The sequence below is a fragment of the Haemaphysalis longicornis genome, unplaced genomic scaffold (genome assembly GCF_048455015.1).
Source record: "Haemaphysalis longicornis isolate Haplotype H1 unplaced genomic scaffold, Haemaphysalis longicornis Haplotype H1 scaffold_7, whole genome shotgun sequence".
NCBI lineage: Eukaryota > Metazoa > Arthropoda > Arachnida > Ixodida > Ixodidae > Haemaphysalis > Haemaphysalis longicornis.
Genome location: NW_027526422.1, coordinates 117749185 through 117767078, shown reverse-complemented (window position 1 = coordinate 117767078; position 17894 = coordinate 117749185). Strand labels below are relative to the sequence as shown.

Below are 17894 nucleotides of genomic sequence, written 5' to 3'. Positions count from 1 at the left end.
TTTCCACTTTCGAAAAAGCGCTTCAGTCTTGATCTAATTCGCGGACTTAGTGAAGTACGAGAATAAGAGTAGACTGTCAATCGGACTGCCAATAAGTACATTTTTTCGAGGAAGCGGGCCATGCTCTATGGTTTTAGCCTTGCTTTCCTGTATTTTGGCATCCATTTTCTTTCTTCTCACAGACATCACCGACATCACAAACAAGCTCAACCTGCGATGGCTAAACGCTACCTTGTTTTGATAAGGTAGCGGAATATCGGTGGACCACCAGTGTGACAAAGTGGCTACGAAAAAAACATGATTAATTCTTAGAAGACGGATGACTGCATAAAGGTGGGAATTGTAAAAGAGAGTGACGAATTTTTTACGCATTCTAGTAAGGACAGAAGCAAAACAGTGCAGATGGAAAGAGATAGAATCTTGAGAAAGAGTAGGCTAGGCCTATTAGAATACCATATCAATAATGGCATGCGGCCGACAATCACAAGGGGGGAGCAATATGGCGCCGAAGATCTTTGAAAATTACTACTCCTGATAACGCCTACTGTTATCTTATTTAGAAAAAGAAGGAGAGGATCATAGTTGTCAAGGGGAACATTCAACACAGAATCCTAATAAAAGCCTAGCTTTCTCAGTAACGTTGTAGAAAATGTGTAGGCAGAGCATTCATATTCATTAGGACCCGTCCCTAAAGGGTGCTATAAAGCGTGAGTGTTGCTTCGGTGCTACTGCTGACATTTACAATATTTTGCAGCGTCACCACTTCGTATAATTTGCGAGTGGCTGTAGTGGTGAGATCACCTTCAATCTGATGGGCTCATAGAGAAGTAACGGATCATATAAACAAAACGACTAATGGAAATGGGCTTCGGGAACACACTCACAAAGCAAGTTTTTTTTTCTTCACAAGTTGCGGCTTTAGGGCGGACATCATTTTATAAGCAATGGACGGGCACTGACGATTAGGTAGCTTAAAATGAGTAGTGTTGTAAGTAGGCTGTATGTACGCTAGGTATGTCGGATAATGCAAAAGATCCCGTTTTTATACACCCTCAAGCATTGGTCCGTTGCCTCAATAACAGTGCCCGAAAGTCGAAGTGTTTCCTTGTGGGAAGGTCCCATTCAAAGCGCGCACACTTTGGCTGTAACGGGTGAGGCGGGAATGCCTCCGCCGAAAATTTCCCAGGAAGGTAGGCGGTTTACATATCACGGGCGGGTAATGCCGTCAACATTCATATCAGCAGGGCCGATAGTCGTAGTTAATTTCAGCAAGCGTTTATTTCGACCTCCCAGCTGTCTTAAGTAGTAGATTCTGTGGGCTGTCGAATTGCTAATGTGCCATTAAAATATGTTTTCAAAGGCAGGCCAGCCCAACTACGGGCTGTTAGACTGCTTTCATCATAGCTATCTTCAAATTCGGTCAAACATGTGTCGGGTTTACAGGAGGCCTGGCGTCACCAGTCCCAATTTTAGTGATAAAGGCTCCCACTTCAACTCTCACTCTCGCTCTCAGTTGCATTGGTTGGTAGTTTACTTTGACGTATGTTCACGTGCAGCCTTTCCTTTCACGCTACGCTATCGAAAATGAAGGCCTCGTGCCGTTTTTTCTTATTTCTGCATAATCTTTATGGTGCCTGCTGTTTTGGAATAACGTTGACATTAATACCAAATTTTCACTTTGTTACGCTTTGAGCCCTCTAACGGCTTTAATGACTGAATAAAAGAACGGTAGCTAAAGTCAGTTATTTCACAGCCTGCATTTTTGACCCGTCCGGAAACAGCCTTGTGTTTCTTTAAAGCATTTGTATCTGTAGAAGTTATAGTGTGTGCCTCGCCTAAGTTTCACATTCACAAAGGTGCGTGTACACAGCCCTTATCATTGCAGTCTGCCGTTTTCAAAACTTCCGCACCACACTACATAAAGAATGCATGCAGGTACTGGTCTTTTAGACATTTTATATTGGCCAAGCAAGCAGAATCTTCTATGGAAAGATAGCTTATTTTGCTTACTTTTTATTCCCCGAAACCTACTGCCCACACGAAGTAAACGCACTAAAACTATGACAGCGAGATAAAAATGCGCTCGCCGAGGAACTGACCCATATAATGGACAATGCCTCCCTTAAGAGACGTCCTGAAATAACACGACTTTGAATAGGGAATGACAGCTGTCCCGATCGCTCTTGTAACGTGAGCTGTTATTATATATTGCTTGAATCCAACCGTCCTGAGTTTTCCGTTTAAAAGATCTGTCGATAAGACAGTGAAGTGCAACGTTGTTTTCTTTGAAAGCTGCGATCCCGCTGGTCGTACGGAAAAGGATGTCTCTCCCAATAGCATCTATTATATGTTTGCTCCTAGCAGGCTCGGCTAGCGCCTACGTATGCAGCGACTTCACTGGGGTGCAATGCAGTGCTTCCGCCGTAAGTAACACCTCCTTTGGGTAATATTCCTCGGCGCCGAAATTGCCTGCAATTCGCTCATTAGTAGCTCAAAGTTACAACGTTCAGCGTTGTAACCACGTAGCGTATGGGGATTCTGTTAAGGTAATAAATGGCTCTCTGCTCCAATGAAACGGCCGATGCACATAATCCGCCGTTGGCCATATACAAGTGCGAGCATGTGCAGCCACGATCAAAGTTGATGGACCACAGAAATGGCACTTTTAGGTTACTTCTCTCCCTATAGCAGCCTGACAAACTGTCGAATTCGTGCGAGATGTCGTATAACTAGTGAACTAATTAATACTATTGCACATAGTAGTCCGGTATGTATTGCGGAAGCGTCATAACTCAAAATTGCTGATTTCGTGGTGCGTAAACGTGTGCTCTTGGTGCACCTAAGGTATTTTGTTAAAAATTTTAAATATTATTACAGACCTGCCAATTCGGGCGGATTACAAAGTGTGACGTATTAGGAAATAAGGTTTTAAGATATTATTCGCTCACATTACTATGTGATCCCCCTTCTTCTATGCATCACCATGGTCCTGCCAGTATATATGAATATATATTTATATAACAATGTTTCGAAAACGATGAAGCTTTGAAGATGGTGGCGGATAGAGACAATACTTTCCCCATTGTCTTCCTTGCGATCAGACTGGCAGTTCTCATTTCGGAATTAATTCAACGAGCCCCTCATTTCCCATTCTGATTCTCTTAATGTATAGACAAGGCCTCCGTTGCTGCAGTCCTAGTGTCATAGGTAGCTTAAGAGAGTTCAAATCTGGTCGACTGACCCGCCAAAGTGGCTTAGTGGCTATGGCGTTGGGCTGCTGAGCACGAGGTGGCGGGTTCGATTCCGGGCCGCGGTGGCCGCTTTTCTGATGGAGGAGAAAAGCGAAACCGCCCGTGTGTACGAGCTTTTGGCGCCCGTTAATATCTCCAGGTATGGAGAATACCTCAGTAACCTCAGATTTCCTGATGACGTTGGATTGATAAGTAACTCGGGGGACGAATTGCAACGCATGCTTTCCGCACTGGGCGAACAGAGTAGAACCGTGGGCCTGAAAATTAATATGCAGAAAACTAAAGTAATGATCAATAACCTCCGGACAGTACAGCGGTTTGAGATAGGTGGCGAGGCAGTGGAAGTGGTAAGCGAATATATCTACTTAGGCCAAGTTGTGACCCCAGATCCCAACTATGAGGGAGAGAAAATTAGAAGGATCAGAATGGGGTGGGGTGCATATGGCAGACATTCTCAGATAATGAATAGCAGACTACCATTGTCGCTGAAGAAGAAAGTGTATGACAGCTGCATCTTACCGGTACACACCTACGGGGCAGAAACTTGGAGGCTCACTAAGAGGGTTAAACTTCAATTGAGAACTACTCAGCGGGCAATGGAGCGGAAAATGATAGGTGTAACATTAAGGGACAATAAGAGAGCGGAGTGGGTCAGGGAGCAAACGGGTGTTAAAGACATATTAGTCGAAATTAAGAAGAAGAAATGGACGTGGGCAGGGCATGTAATGCGAAGGCAAGATAACCGCTGGTCAGTAAGGGTAACAGAGTGGATCCCTAGAGAAGGCAAGCGTTGCAGGGGCCGGCAGAAAGTTAGATGGGCAGATGAGATCAAGACGTTTGCGGGGATAAATTCGTCACAGTGCCACAGGACCGAGGTAATTGGAGAATAATGGGAGAGGCCTTTGCCCTGCAGTGGCCGTAGATAGGCTGGTGATGATGATGATGATGATGAATATCCCCAGGTGGTGAACCTTTATCCGGAGACCTCCACTACGGCATGCATGATCGCCTGCGTTGGGTCGGTGCGTCAAACTCCACAATCAATCAAGTCTGGTCGACCACTCTCAAAACGCCGTACACTGTCATGTGACTGTTTGGCGGTAAAAAGAAGGTCCTCGTCAATTCGAATAGTCGGAATGGCACTGGCTACTACTCCACGAACAAGAAAGAATTACCTTTACTATATTACCCCAAAAAGTGGAGTTAAGCACAACCTCGCAGGTAGCGGGCAAGGTATCGCACCATACCGGTATTCTGTAGGTCGTGCATTTGGTCCACACCAGGCGAGCATGCTTGAAAGCAAAGCTTTCTACCTCTACCAGCCAAGCGTTCTGTCCCAACCGCTGGCGTCAACAGAACACTCGCGCGAACAAATAAAAGAAACTACTGCAACCGCAGGAATCGAACCTGGAACGAATAGAGAAACGGAGCAAAAGCATGTGCGCACGCGGGGGTAAAGGAGACCGGCGACGTACTCACCCAGCACAGCTGCGGGTTCACTTCATGCAAAACCGCGAGCCGGCCTAGTTGGAAGCTATCCATGGGCCCGATTGCGGAAAAACAAACAAGGACAAAGAAGAAAATGGCGAGGAGGATGTGCGCTCGGCCTCGTCATTTTCTTCTTCGTCCTTGTTTGTTTTTCCGCAATCGGTGCTAAGGTTACTTCCTGCGTTCTCGCTGAAGGCCACGGGATACCGTCACGCGACCTCTCGCACAATGTGCGCACCACCCACCGCACGTGTAGCGGCCGTGTGTGTGCTTAGCGCATGCACGAGCAGGTAATAAAAATTAAACGAATCTCACACCAACGCATAGCATCTCGCTGCTGCTCCTTCGTCTCTGGTATTTATCTCGCACCTCTGTTGGCTGCGGCAAAAAACAGGTAAATTTACGTCATATAACACACGGATTGAGCTTTATTTTACTTACAGAAAAACAGTTTCGACTCATGTGCTTTACAAAATCACCGGTGCTTAAGTACATTTACTTTTGTCTCTGGGTGCAGTTTTTGTATAGCCACGTTGGTGAATTCAGTGGACGTAGCCTAAATAATCGCTGTGGGTGCCGTTTACAGCTTCGCTTTCCAACCACCTTCACAGGGTAGATTGGCGCGCATGTTTTTCTCCTGTTTACATTTTTCAAACATTTCAAAACTTATATCTCTTTCAAGAATACATGTACAAAAACCATTTGAACTACGTGAAATGACGTTCTTGACTGCCTTCCCTTATGTTTTTCTCTCTCTCTCTCTATCTCTCTCTCCTCTCTCTCTCTCTCTCTCTATATATATATATATATATATATGTGTGTGCGTGTGTCTCTCTTTGTGTCTGTGTCTTTGTGTGCGTGTGTGTGTGTGTGTGTGTGCGTGCGTGCGTGCGTGTGTGTGTGTGTGTATTTATAATTATATACAGTACAAATGGCGCAATGATAAACTGTATTTCGACGTTAGGCTGGGGACCGCCCCCTTAAAGAATGAATAAAACTTAGGCACTACTTAGGCTGTCTAGGTCTCGGGGTTCTCATGGTCGTTAAGTGTAAAGACAGGCTACGTGGTGAAGGGGGGTGGGAGGGTATTTACAGAATGTGGGCGCGGGTTTCCTCAAGTTTTTAGACGGACTGCAAGGATGTTGTTTGTTTTTTTTAACCCGAAACTGTTTTATGCCGCGGTACACCAATATATCACTGAAATCATAACCGTCAGGGAAGCGACGCCACCAGAAAAGGTGTTATTGACGTGGCGGGGACCGGATTCGAGTCCACGAACTCTCTCGCCGAAACGTGGGCTATGAGGCGCTCTGCCAACTGCGCTATCAACTTGGACGTCAACAGCTGTACGAACGCGCCTTATATCCTTCCCTATGACCAATTCGATGGGGCTGCCGTCTAGGAGAGGCTTAGCGAAGTAGCACATCATGACAGTAATGAGCGCCAACACAGGGCGCTTTTATACTAGCGCCTTCATGTACGGGGTACGTGCGTGAATTGAGGCGCACTCTGCGGTCGTGTTGTTCGCATGACCATTATGTGTTTCAAGATGCTGTTTCTGTACATGTCATGTTTGTATTTTTGTCTCGGAATAAACAGGTTATTTTTATGCTTGTTTCGTGTCGGCGTCACTTCGTCTGGCAGAGTCAAGCTCGCTAACTCTTCGCACATGAAGGAGATTCATTCAACATTCAACTGCTTCTTTCAAGGCACGTTTCGCTTTCCTGTTTTACCAATTCCAATGAATGAGGGATCAATCAAAATTTTTGTTTGTTTGTTTAGAAAGATTGTGAGGGGTCGCAAGCAGCGAGTTAAGGTTAAATGGGTGCGAAAAAAGACGACAAGGAAGCAAGAAACCAACACCCTACATGGTTGATGAACATATGCCAATCAAGCAGTATAAATGTGGCGGAGAGACGCAGGCAGAAATAAAATCATTTGCATCCTTTAACCGCATTGCGGTATTTTCAAATTATATACATAGGGCTAATTTGTTCATTGTTTGAAAATAGAAACGAAAACATATGAGCCCACAGGAAAGCATGAGCTGAAAAGCAAAAATCAAGAAAAACGGGAAAGAAATGATATAGAACAAAAAGAGAATGACGCGTAGGAGAAGCATAAACAAAAAAAGCGGCAGAACAGCTAAGCAAACAAGCAAGCACAAATTCGCGTAATAAACACGCAAATCCGCCCATGTGGCAGCCTACTGTATGCGTGCGGGGGGGGGGGCGTTCGTGTGTGCGTGTGCGTCCGTGTGTGTGTGCGTGAGTGTACATGTGTGCATGCGTGTGCGCGTACGAGTGTGTGCGTGTGTGCGTGTGTGCGTGTTGCGTGCGTGAGTGTGCTTGTGCGTGTGTGCGTGTGCGCGCGCGTGTGTGTGTGTGGGTGTGCATGCGTGCGGGCGTGCGTGCGTTTGCGCGTACGTGTGTGTGTGTGTGTGTGTGTTTGTTTGTGTGTGTGTGTGTGTGTTTGTGTGTGTGTGTGTGTGCGTGTGTGTGTGTGTGTGTGTGTGTGTGTGTGTGTGTGTGTGTGTGTGCGTGTGCGCTTGCGTATTTGTGTGTAACAATTCAGAGCACCCTGACGTTGGCTTTCCCGATAATCTTCGTTAACTTTTCCACCGAACTTCGCTGCGTGATTGGCTACTAAGCAAAGTCTTTTCAACTTTGCTCTAATATGTCCCTAAAACAACGATACTCACTCCTATCTTTAAGCCTGGCGACGATTGTTCAGCTTTTATTTATAGTTCTGTCATCTACTTTTTAACATAAAGATTTTACACGATTTATTATAGTAAAAATTCCAAGCAAATATTTCGTCTATATGCAGACGCAAATGAGCCTAGTTTCACGCAGGTTTAGCTTAGATGTTGATTACTCTCAGCCTTTCATGCCAGTGTATTTAAAAATGTGCTGTTGATATTTGGGTTTTTCATGTATTTTGCAGATTTAAATTTAAGCATTCCTTTGATTTACAATTTTGATTTCCACAGTAATTGGTACTTACACATCTGCCAACCTTATTTTCCACGTGTTTTGAGCATCCCTGTGTTTTTTAATAATATGTTTATAGGTACTCAAGGACAATTTAGCCGAATATAAGCTGCATTTGATTAAACTGCAACTGTTAATGTTGAGATTTACTTGATAAAAAAACTGAAATTGGTAACGAATAGATAGTACTGTTGGCAATTTCATGAATCGCGCCCCTTTTCTCAATGTTTCACGCCAATGGGCTTTCGCAACACCAGCTTTAAAAACCGGAAAACATACTTAATATTGCGAAAGCAACATTTGTCCTCTGAAACGCAAAAACTGACCATTCTCGACAACACGTAAGATACCAAGATGGCCGCTGCTGTCAAGATAAAATGAATGAGTTGACACATCTCAGTGGAGTTTTACGTGGAGGTGTTTTCGCTTTCATCCGCTTGTGGCAGCGAAGGTTTTCGATCTTCATCGACCACACGACGCAAGTCTAGGTGTCTGCGTCTTACGATGAGCGCTCTGTTGTATAGAATCGTGGAACGTAAGGTCACGGTCGCCAGTAAGCGCTTATTAACATCAGTCTGCTACCAGCTAACACCACGGTTCGGGCCGTCGTAGAGAGCTCATCTCATTGCAGCCTCGTCTTTTCCCTTTACCGTTCCGATCGACGTTCTTCTCCAGGACGCAGCTAACATCAGCCCTGTGTTCGAGTTTTGTTTTATGCGCGGTGGTTTAAACCACACTGGGCAACCCTTTCTTCTATTTATCCTTTTCTTCCGAGTGTGTAGAATCCTGTATACTTTCGCCATTCTTTTCTGCTAACCTTTCCCTTGGTTTTTTCATCTAGCGAGGTTGAAGCGTCTTCTACTGATAGACAGTTACATGGCTGCGTGTTCTATTCACATATCCCATAATCACAACCTAACTAGGAAAAATAAATAGAGCTGTATTTGGTGTCGTGCGGGAGTTTAGCCAGGCTCGCCGCAGCAAAAGCAGGCTAAGTTAGCAGTCAAAAATGTCGTTTCTTTAACAAATACCCCGATTCTCTAACCTTCGTTCGCTGCCGCGACCATGCCTAATATTAGTTTTTTGGGCTCCTTGTAGCGCCAAACTTACCAATTTTCTGAGCTACAATTTTTGTGGCAGAGTTTTTTTATCTCGGAAATATTATCAATACGTGGGTGTGCAAAATGTTGAGAGGCTTTTTTATACACCAGTTAGCGCGTTTTCAGGTACTGAACAAGCCAACCTAGGGCAAAAAGTGTTATTATTATATGTAAGCATGTGCACATGATATATTTTACTGCACCATGTGTTCCAGGTGTTTGCCATGTTTAGGAGTGGCTACCTGTTAGCCGAAACGAACTACGCCCCCTTATTTCCCAGACCACCGTACATAAAGCGAATTAGGGGAAACGGAGACGGCTTTGTGCGTCTTTTCATCGATACCCACAGGTAAGCCCGGGTTTTGTATGACGGTAGTGTGGTTGGAGTTTTCTTACCGCAATGATTTTCGCCTGTATGTCTTTCTGTAACACGATTCAACAACCCTGCCAAAATAAGTATACCATATGAACAGGATGTGCACGACCGTTCCAAACTACTAGAATCGCTGCCATGGATCCTATTGTCCATTTTACGCTATGCGAAGGGAGCACACGTATTTGTGAGGCAAAATATAAGTACACAGACGAGATTAGCACCGCTAGTGTATTAGGAATGTACATTTGACTCGCTTTAAAGGAGCCATGAAGAGAAAATACAACTTCGTTTAATTTGAAAGAACTAGGATTCAGTATCTCTCTCAGCTCCATTACAGCCACAAAAGATGTTTTTTAACGAGATAAAAGCAAGAAGTATTTAAAAACTTTCAAATTTTGCGCCACAGTGACGTGTTATGAGCAAGAATGACGTCATACGGGCCAACAATAAAACATAATTTTCAGTGCGTTAACGGCACGTTAGCATTCAAGTGCTGTGGTCAAATGGAACTAGAGGCCCCATTACAGACATCCAGAGATGTGTAGTCGCGACAGGTCAGTTAGGCGGCCGCCAATCGCAAAAACAAGGTTCCGTGACGTCATAGAAAAGTTGCGGGAAATTGGCTAGGGGGTCGCGACTGCTTCGCACGTTTTCTTTAATATCTCCGTTATTTGTTCGAAGATTGCGATGATATTGGTATCATTGATATCGGGACTAAGCGCTCCTTCTTATAAACGCAACTTGTATTTTGTCTTCATGGCTCCTTTAAGCGGGAAAGGGCTTAAAATCACGATGAGGAAAGCAAGTGCTCTGAGAAAGGCAAGATTTGCGTTGTACGAATAGGTTCCGCGCTAACAACGAAAGCCGGGGGAAAATCAGTTGGTATCACTAAAATCTTATTTCATTATAAGCACAAGGGCCAAATTGGAGGTCAAAGGAATCAGTGTTTGAGAGGAGAAGCTGGTATTTGGCAAGGTCTAACAAAACTACCGCCTTTAGACGACATTTGCAGGAACGCAAGAAGATGCACATGCCTTTTTAATTTATGTTACCACATTTCCCATCTTTGTGTAGATGCATATTGTACCGACTGTTTTACTGGCTTTTATTTAGTGTAAATGGTTATGCCACGTCCTATATATTTAGACCTCCAGAACAACCACGTAGCATCTGTAGCAACCATGTACACAGCTCCGCCTACACTAAAAACTGCTACGCTTTTTCTGACCTAATTTTTTGGCATCTGGGAGGTAAAAAGTTAAAAACCGTTTATTCAACATTATTGGAAAGAAAAAAATGCTCATCCATAAAAACCTATTCATTTATTTTTTCTGCGTTCGTTCACACGACCTCCCTAAGAACCCCGGTTAGCGAAGGAAAAAAAACAGAGGACAAGGAAGAAAAGGACGAGCGCTACTTACAACACAATTTTCATAACAACCACGGGACATATAAATAAGAAAGAAGCAAAACACGCTCAACTGGCTATAAAGTTTATCACGTCACCAAACAGCCGCAGCGCACTCGTCAATTACGCACATGTGATAAATGGATCTCCAAGAAGGCCAGCTCTTTCGAGCTCGAAGGTATGGACGTAGTGCTGACACAGCGTGTTGTGCTTCTTTCTTATTTATATGTCCCGTGGTTATTATTAAAATTCAGTTGTAAGTAGCGCTCGTCCTTGTATCCCCCGTCCTGTGTTGTCCTTCCTGCGCTAACGGCGTTATAATAGATTACCAATTCGCTCGTACCCACACGTTGGTAGACTTTCTAAGATACGATATTCAGAGAAACCAAAATAATAAAATGATGACGAAACGTCCAGAAGGAGGGAGGTTACTATATATGTACGCATGAAAGATACTAGTGCATATTTGTGCGTGGCGATAGGAAAGGCGGCCGTCACGGAACAAGCGGCACGGGGCAGGCTTAGTTCCCATTCACATTCATGAAGCGGTTGAAAAAGAAAGAATAGAGACCCCATGCACAGGTGGATGGTACTTTTATCACAGCTTAGTGGGACCGTGAGCAGGATGGCATGCGAAATAACAAAGTACAAAAAATAAGAACCCTTACAAATAGGTGGAAAATTCTCTTAAGTGATCTAATACGCTTTCAAGGTATCAATGGATAATAAAGACAGTGTTCTGGTGGTAGTACTGTTCCATGGCGGCTGGACAGGCGACGCAGATCAATGCAGATGGTAAGGTGATATTTTTGTGAGGCGAGACAATCTCTTTACCGGCGGTCATTAAGGCCCTGGTAATTAACTGCCTGTCCATCCTTTGCTTCTAGGCAACCAGTGGTAAATACCCCGTGTTCTACACCGAGTCCACATGGATACCGCCTGTCCTACACGCCCGAGTCCACTTCTACTTCTTGTAAAATTACTCCTCTTCGAAGGCAACCACCCCGATCGAGGCCACAGTAAACGGATGGGTGTGGTGAAAATGAGTTGAGGTGAAAATACAAAGTCATTGACCCCATAGATGAAGACAGTGGGCTTGTTAAAGACTGGCCCCTTAACAGGCACCCGAGCACAGCCACAACTCACCGATGTTGGTGCTTCCAACAAGGTCGGATGAAAATTAGGGCCGTGCGTCCTCGTATTCTTGTCTCGGCTTCGCATGATCAGAAGATTTGCGCTGGGCATATTTGATGGTGCACTGACTACAGAACTTGGCAGGGGAGATGGTCCATTTCTGGTTGCTGATACGCAGGGGCTGCCTGAAACAGCTCGCAGAATTTCGAGGACTGCCTTCCCTCTGACGCGATGCGAGGTAGATACAAGGATAAGGGTGATGGCTTTGTAAGTTCCGCACAAAGATGTTATGCGGTGGCAAGACAAAAGCGACACTAACCACAGATGATTGCCAAGTGGTGTATTTACAAAACGATGAGACGTATGCACAAGCGGACATGACAGCTGGAGGATGTGCCCGTGGTATCCACTGCTTCGTCGTTTCCGGCGATAGATGCCCCAAGGTCCACGCGACCCTCTACACTTTTTCGGCTTCTTGTACCAATATAATTGGGCAACAAATTCTATTTCTTTGTCGATAGAGCCAACGGCCAGGTTTAACATGTATTTGGCCTTTGAACCAACCAAGGTGCATTGTAGTATCATCATCATAATCATCATCATCATCATCGGCCTATCTACGCCCACTGCAGGACAAAGCCTCCCATTATTCTCCAATTGGCCCGGTACTGTGCTAATTGCGACCAATTTATCCCCGCAAACGTCTTCGTCTCATCTCCCCATCGAACTTTCTACCAACCCCTGGAACGTTTGCCTTCTCTAGGAATCTGGTATAATCAACACCTGCTAAATTTTGAGGCGGCGAGATCATATGGTTACGCGAGAATATAAGTGGCTTTGGTAAATAAGTAGGAAAAGTGACAGCCACATACCTTTCCTTCAACGGCAAGAGAGGGCCAATTAGGTTACCTTTCCCAGAAATTTGCGCTTTCATAGCCCTTTTCCGACATTAGTTTCATTAAATGGCTCTGCAATTCGGCAATAAAAGGCAATATGCTTTCGTTTGTTTTGGCGCTTTTTGCCCCAGTTGGCCTTGCGCCATAAACATCCAACCATCATCAATATGATTTCGTTTGAAAAGAGTTTCAAAGTCTAAGGTATTATAGCTAGCCAAGCTACCTGGCAATAAATCAGATGCTTCACTCGGCTTTAGGTGAAACTTCTGTACACAGTACGCTTGCGGCCATCGCATCTGCGACGGAGTACGTAGGGAGTCACTTTGCTAGGGGAAACGCAGTAACTTATACTCTATTTTTTATGAAAATAAACAGCACAGGTAGCATTATCCTTTTAAGCAAGTATAGTAGTGGGCGTAGTACTATTGCACGCGCCTTGTCTGACACGATCGCATATAAAATTACCAACGTCTTTAACGTAAGTTTTTGTAGAAATGTAGTGCAACTTTAACTGGAAAAATGATTTTGCGACTCTATTATGCTCTTATGTAGTGATGGTTCTCGCGCATTGAAATAAAAATTGTGAGCGACTTTTCCCGAATGCGTACCAATGTTTCCCCCAGTAAACGCGCATCTCTTTGCACAAATGAACGTATCATGGGTAATCTATTACTGTCAATACAAAATCTCACACGCAATGATTATCGTTCTGCCGACTCAACTTGCTATTTGCCAGAAGTAGTCAAATTTGTTTTAATTGTGTGATATAAATTCCATGTATCCTTGGGCCACATAAACTATTGATGCCAGACTCTTTGCTGTTTTGTGCGAGTACTTGGTTACCTGCGTGTTTCTATATTGTTTAAAAACCCCTACAGCCTGTCTAGACAAGCCTACCAGGAGAATGCTGGGAATAGCACCGAAATTTCAATTTTTTGGCGAAATGGATGTCTTCATTAGGTTCTCCCAGTTGGAAACTCACAAGTCGGATTCCCACCTATTGCCCTGTTAACATCGTGCCTCTGTTCTACGTGGTGGAATGATGTTTAGTTAAATGTTAATGACATCACTATTTTTGTCTACTCTGAATCGACCTTTTGCTGATGGAGGAAAAAATTATGGTATATTGCTGCATTTTTATTGGGTCTCACTTTCTTTCTATCTCAAACTAGTGACAGCTTAATGGAACACGAGGTGTCAGAACCTACTGCAACAGAATCACTGTATCCGACGTGCCTGTTTACACGTCAGAATCGGAGTCAGAATCGGAGTCAGAATCAAAAGGTTTTTTTTTCTTTACACAGTGGCCAAGATACCTGCAGCATTGGCCTTACCGGACAACAAGACCACTACGTCATTCGCTGCGATAGCCGTGAGTTACACATAAAAACACAAGCAAAATTTGTTTTTAGTACAACGTTGCATCGCCGAAGTTTTGCTAAGAATGTTCGAATGAAAACTGCTTTTTACATGCATATGAATGGAAGCCACTTTAACATCTAACCATGTGGATCGCGGCCGGAAATGAAAACTTGGGATATTGTTCAAAGAAGAAACAACCGATTTTTTTTAAAAGGATTTCAATCCCAGAGACAGCATTGCGTCCTAGGGCTGAAATTTGAGCTCCATGTGCGCATCCTCAAACCCGTAACATTTTAACACCATGAAAAATGCTATCTACATATTTATTTTGCTGCATAATATTTGCTTTTGAATTTTTAACAACCCTGCTAGCTTGTGAGCTTGCTGTTGTCCATTCCTTTCTTGTCATCGTAGTAAAATGTCGAGGGCAAAACTTTTGTTTTATAGATTGATGCCCCTGCAAGCAATATTGAGGGACGTTAAATAAAGACAACGAATAAAACGAATAATTACCGCGCAGTATTTTATACTACCACAAATAAAACAATGTATCAAAACCGGAAACCTTAAGCTTTAAGAAACCGATCCCCAACACCCAACAGTGCCTAGCTGTTCCTGTAATATTTCATGTTTTGGTAAGGGCAGCTCAACCGCCAACAACTTCTCCATACTTCCCTTTTTTTTTCTACCTTCTCTTGTTTGCAGTTTTTATTGGTTAGCCAACCATACAGCTAGTACCTTGAACATCGCTGTTAGCCGCAATGCAATCAAGATATCTTACATTCCTCACTGTCATGACGAGTCAGCTGTGCTTATAATTAACATTGCATTTGCGTTTTCTGAGAGGCGTTTGCAGACAGTCCCATCTGACGCCTTCAGGCATATTACATGATCCGCAGTTTGAGAAAGCGGAATCACTACCAAACAATAATAAGTGTTTTGCAGCTAAGAAATGTTCAAAACATAACTGAGAGTTCTTTTTAATGCAACAATGTTATCGACGGAAACATAAAAGTTGTGTTTCTATTCGTTTTCGACATCTAGAGCCCAACGCTGTTTACGCCCTTCGAATTGCCTACGCCGACTACCACCACTGCTACGTGGCCCAATCTGACAACCACCGTTTCGGTAAGAATTCATCTAGAAGTTATGATGTTATCTTAACACAAACGCGGCCTCCGTTTACACAACCATACAATCCTTTTCTTGTTTGATGTGCACATCCAACGCATAATCGCGGGACAGCCAGTAGTGCATTTGCAACGTATAGAAGGTGCACGGTTCGAATAGCCTATAAAGTGAAATACCCTTCCTCGAACAAGTTTTCGTATTGTGAAGCCGTCATGGCAGATTACGTATCCCAACGTCAGCCACTGTAGTGAGCAGGGTGGGTGGTACCGAGTAGCATGCGTGGAAAGGCTTTGCTGGTGAAAGCAGGACGTTATGTTGCTGGTTATGTTGAGGATAATTCAGGAAGATTGGAATTCACGTTTGAAACAGGCACTTCCGGTGCAAATAGAAAAGGCGTTCTCAGAAATTAGGTTAGAAAACCTGCTCGCCTTGAGAGGATGCGGTGCGGAAATAAAAGCATTGAAATTGTGTTCGCATAATCTTTAGCACTTTACAACGCTTTTGAAGTTTTGCGACACGTCAACATTTCGTGACGTCTACTTTTTTTACTCTTTAAAGAAAATGAATTGAGTAACAACCCTACTGGGAGAAGGACACACTTCACCATTGGAATAGCCCGGAGGTAAACGCAAGGCTAACCTGGACGATTTTATTATCGAGAAAAACTCAGTAATAAAACCTTAATAGGTCCACCTTCCACAAGGAAGGGCTTGCCTTGTATTATTTGTCCAATTTCATCAGTACTTGACTAGTATTTGATCAGTGTTATTAGTATGTGTTCAATTAATAATGGAAACTGTCATAAGAAGACATTTCTGAACAAGAACAATCAAGCAGCCATATACACCGGTTCGTTCTTTACGACCGAAAGACCTATACTGCATTCCTCGTTGCTCAACTAGGTACGGTAGAAGAATGCGTCGTTACTACGTCCCTTTCTACTTTAACAGATTGCCTCCAACTATTTTTTCTGTAAAAACGAAACGCTCATTAAAAAAGGTATTACGTCGGGTAAACATATAATGTGCAGTTAAGAGTCTAGTCTGGCCGAAATTGTGTTTATCGGTTAAAACACATTCAGCCTTAAAAGCAATGCTTTATACTTTTCTCTTCAGTTACTATTGAACTTTTACCATTCAGTTTTTTTTAAACCTTCTGTCGAACCGTATCAGGTGGTTTGTGCTAAACGCTCTTTGTGAGTTGTATAACGTTCGAGTTCTTATAGAATAATTTCTGCTAAGCTGTGACACCTTTAGGAAACAAGCTGATATTATTTAAAATCTTGAGTGTTGTTATTCTGTCGGGTGTAATCTATGGGTCGTAAGTCAACTTGTTTTCCCTTTTTTGTGTGTATACTTAAGCGTTCTGCTACACCGTGCTTTGTACTTGTGTCAATGCTTATTTCTTATTTGCGGTTTTTATTGCATGCCAGCCACTGCCGCTCAAGCCCAATGCGGCTTTGGCAGGCCTGCCTTCTTGTATATTTTCAGTATTTTCGCAATGAAGTATTCTTTTTAATAATATTAGTAGCCTCAAATTTAACACTGAAGGTAACACAGAACCACAAAAAAACAAATGTATATGCAGGTTGCACCCTCGTCGTCAGGGAAAATTCCTCCCCTCGCACCCTCGGCCGCTGCTTGCGAGGTCTGGCTAGGGTGTGCCCGGGACCTCTGTTTACCACTTGGAACCAGCAGTGTGTGCGTGGCTGCAGCTACCGCTCAAGTTACCTCCCTTGGGGTTCTGGCCAGCAGACACAGCAACAACAGCACAAGCTTCTCGCATAAAATTATGTTCCTGACATTTCGGCTTCAATAAAACATGGCTCAATACTGTGTGAGCAATTATGTCTGGATAAGTGTAAAGGAAAGTGTCCGACTGACTCATTGACTGACTGACTGGCGAAGAAATACATTAAAGAATTGATCGTTCTGTCTACAGACTGAGTGTTTTGACAGCCTTTTATAGAATGAGATTCAACAGCTGAAATGTGGAGAGCCCCGCAGCATTATTCGATCATTCTCTTAGGCTCCCAATGTTGGCACAATTTTTTTCAGCCTTTGTAAAAAATTGTCATTTATTGAGCTCCTTCCGATTAATAGGTATCTACTCAAAAATTTCAAAATTGTTTGCACAGTAATTTAGGCTGCGTGTTGATACCACTTATTGCGTCACTTTAAAGTGTATTTTTAAAAATTCCGGTCGTGGTTTCTCACATTTTTTAAATAAATACCTGAAGTTTGTTTTTATGAATTTGTCTAAGTTGCCTTTTTAACACGTATTGGACATCTCATCAGGCTAAAGAGATATTGATGAATCTTTTAAGAACGCCTAATTTACACCAAATTCTGGTTACGCCATGTAGGAGTAAGTTACAGGGAAACACCGTAAGACTGCATTAAGATACTTTGGTGGGTTACTTATGGTAAAGAAAATAAGTTCTATAGGTCTACGAGCAAAAGAGATAATAAGGAAACCCGGAAAAACTTCCATCCCCATTTGGCGTCGCAGATGTATAATTTCTGTTAAGAACCAAACCTATCGAGCTTGTAGGGCATAGTAGAAATATACTCCGGAAATTTCACATCTCTGGCAGCACCACTTCGGCTTATTGTTTTATCACATGTGGCCCTTTCAGTCTTTTATGGGTGTTTTCATCAAATATTTCTTGCACATCGAACCTTAGAACAGAACTCTTACATTTGTTTCGCGCACTTGCAGGAGCAATATTTGCAGGAGAAACCAATTTGAATAA

The 17894-nt window shown here is 43.4% G+C and overlaps 1 protein-coding gene across 1 annotated transcript; it reads left to right on the top strand.

The window, feature by feature from the left end:
* The first annotated feature begins 2259 nt into the window (after positions 1-2259).
* LOC144146870 (uncharacterized) lies at positions 2260-16974 on the top strand. The gene is made up of 5 exons (XM_077678831.1): positions 2260-2423; positions 9048-9181; positions 13951-14018; positions 15053-15136; positions 16727-16974. Exons 1-5 carry the CDS (start codon positions 2322-2324, stop codon positions 16924-16926), a joined length of 588 nt encoding a protein of 195 aa, XP_077534957.1. The 5' UTR covers positions 2260-2321; the 3' UTR covers positions 16927-16974.
* Positions 16975-17894: the final 920 nt, after the last annotated feature.

Excerpts from the sequence above, each read along its gene's own strand:
- LOC144146870 (XM_077678831.1), top strand. The coding sequence starts at position 2,322 with ATGTCTCTCCCAATAGCATCTATTATATGTTTGCTCCTAGCAGGCTCG. Across the intron at positions 9,182-13,950 it reads CTTTTCATCGATACCCACAG|TGGCCAAGATACCTGCAGCA; the intron begins GTAAGCCCGGGT and ends TTCTTTACACAG. Across the intron at positions 14,019-15,052 it reads CGTCATTCGCTGCGATAGCC|AGCCCAACGCTGTTTACGCC; the intron begins GTGAGTTACACA and ends TTCGACATCTAG.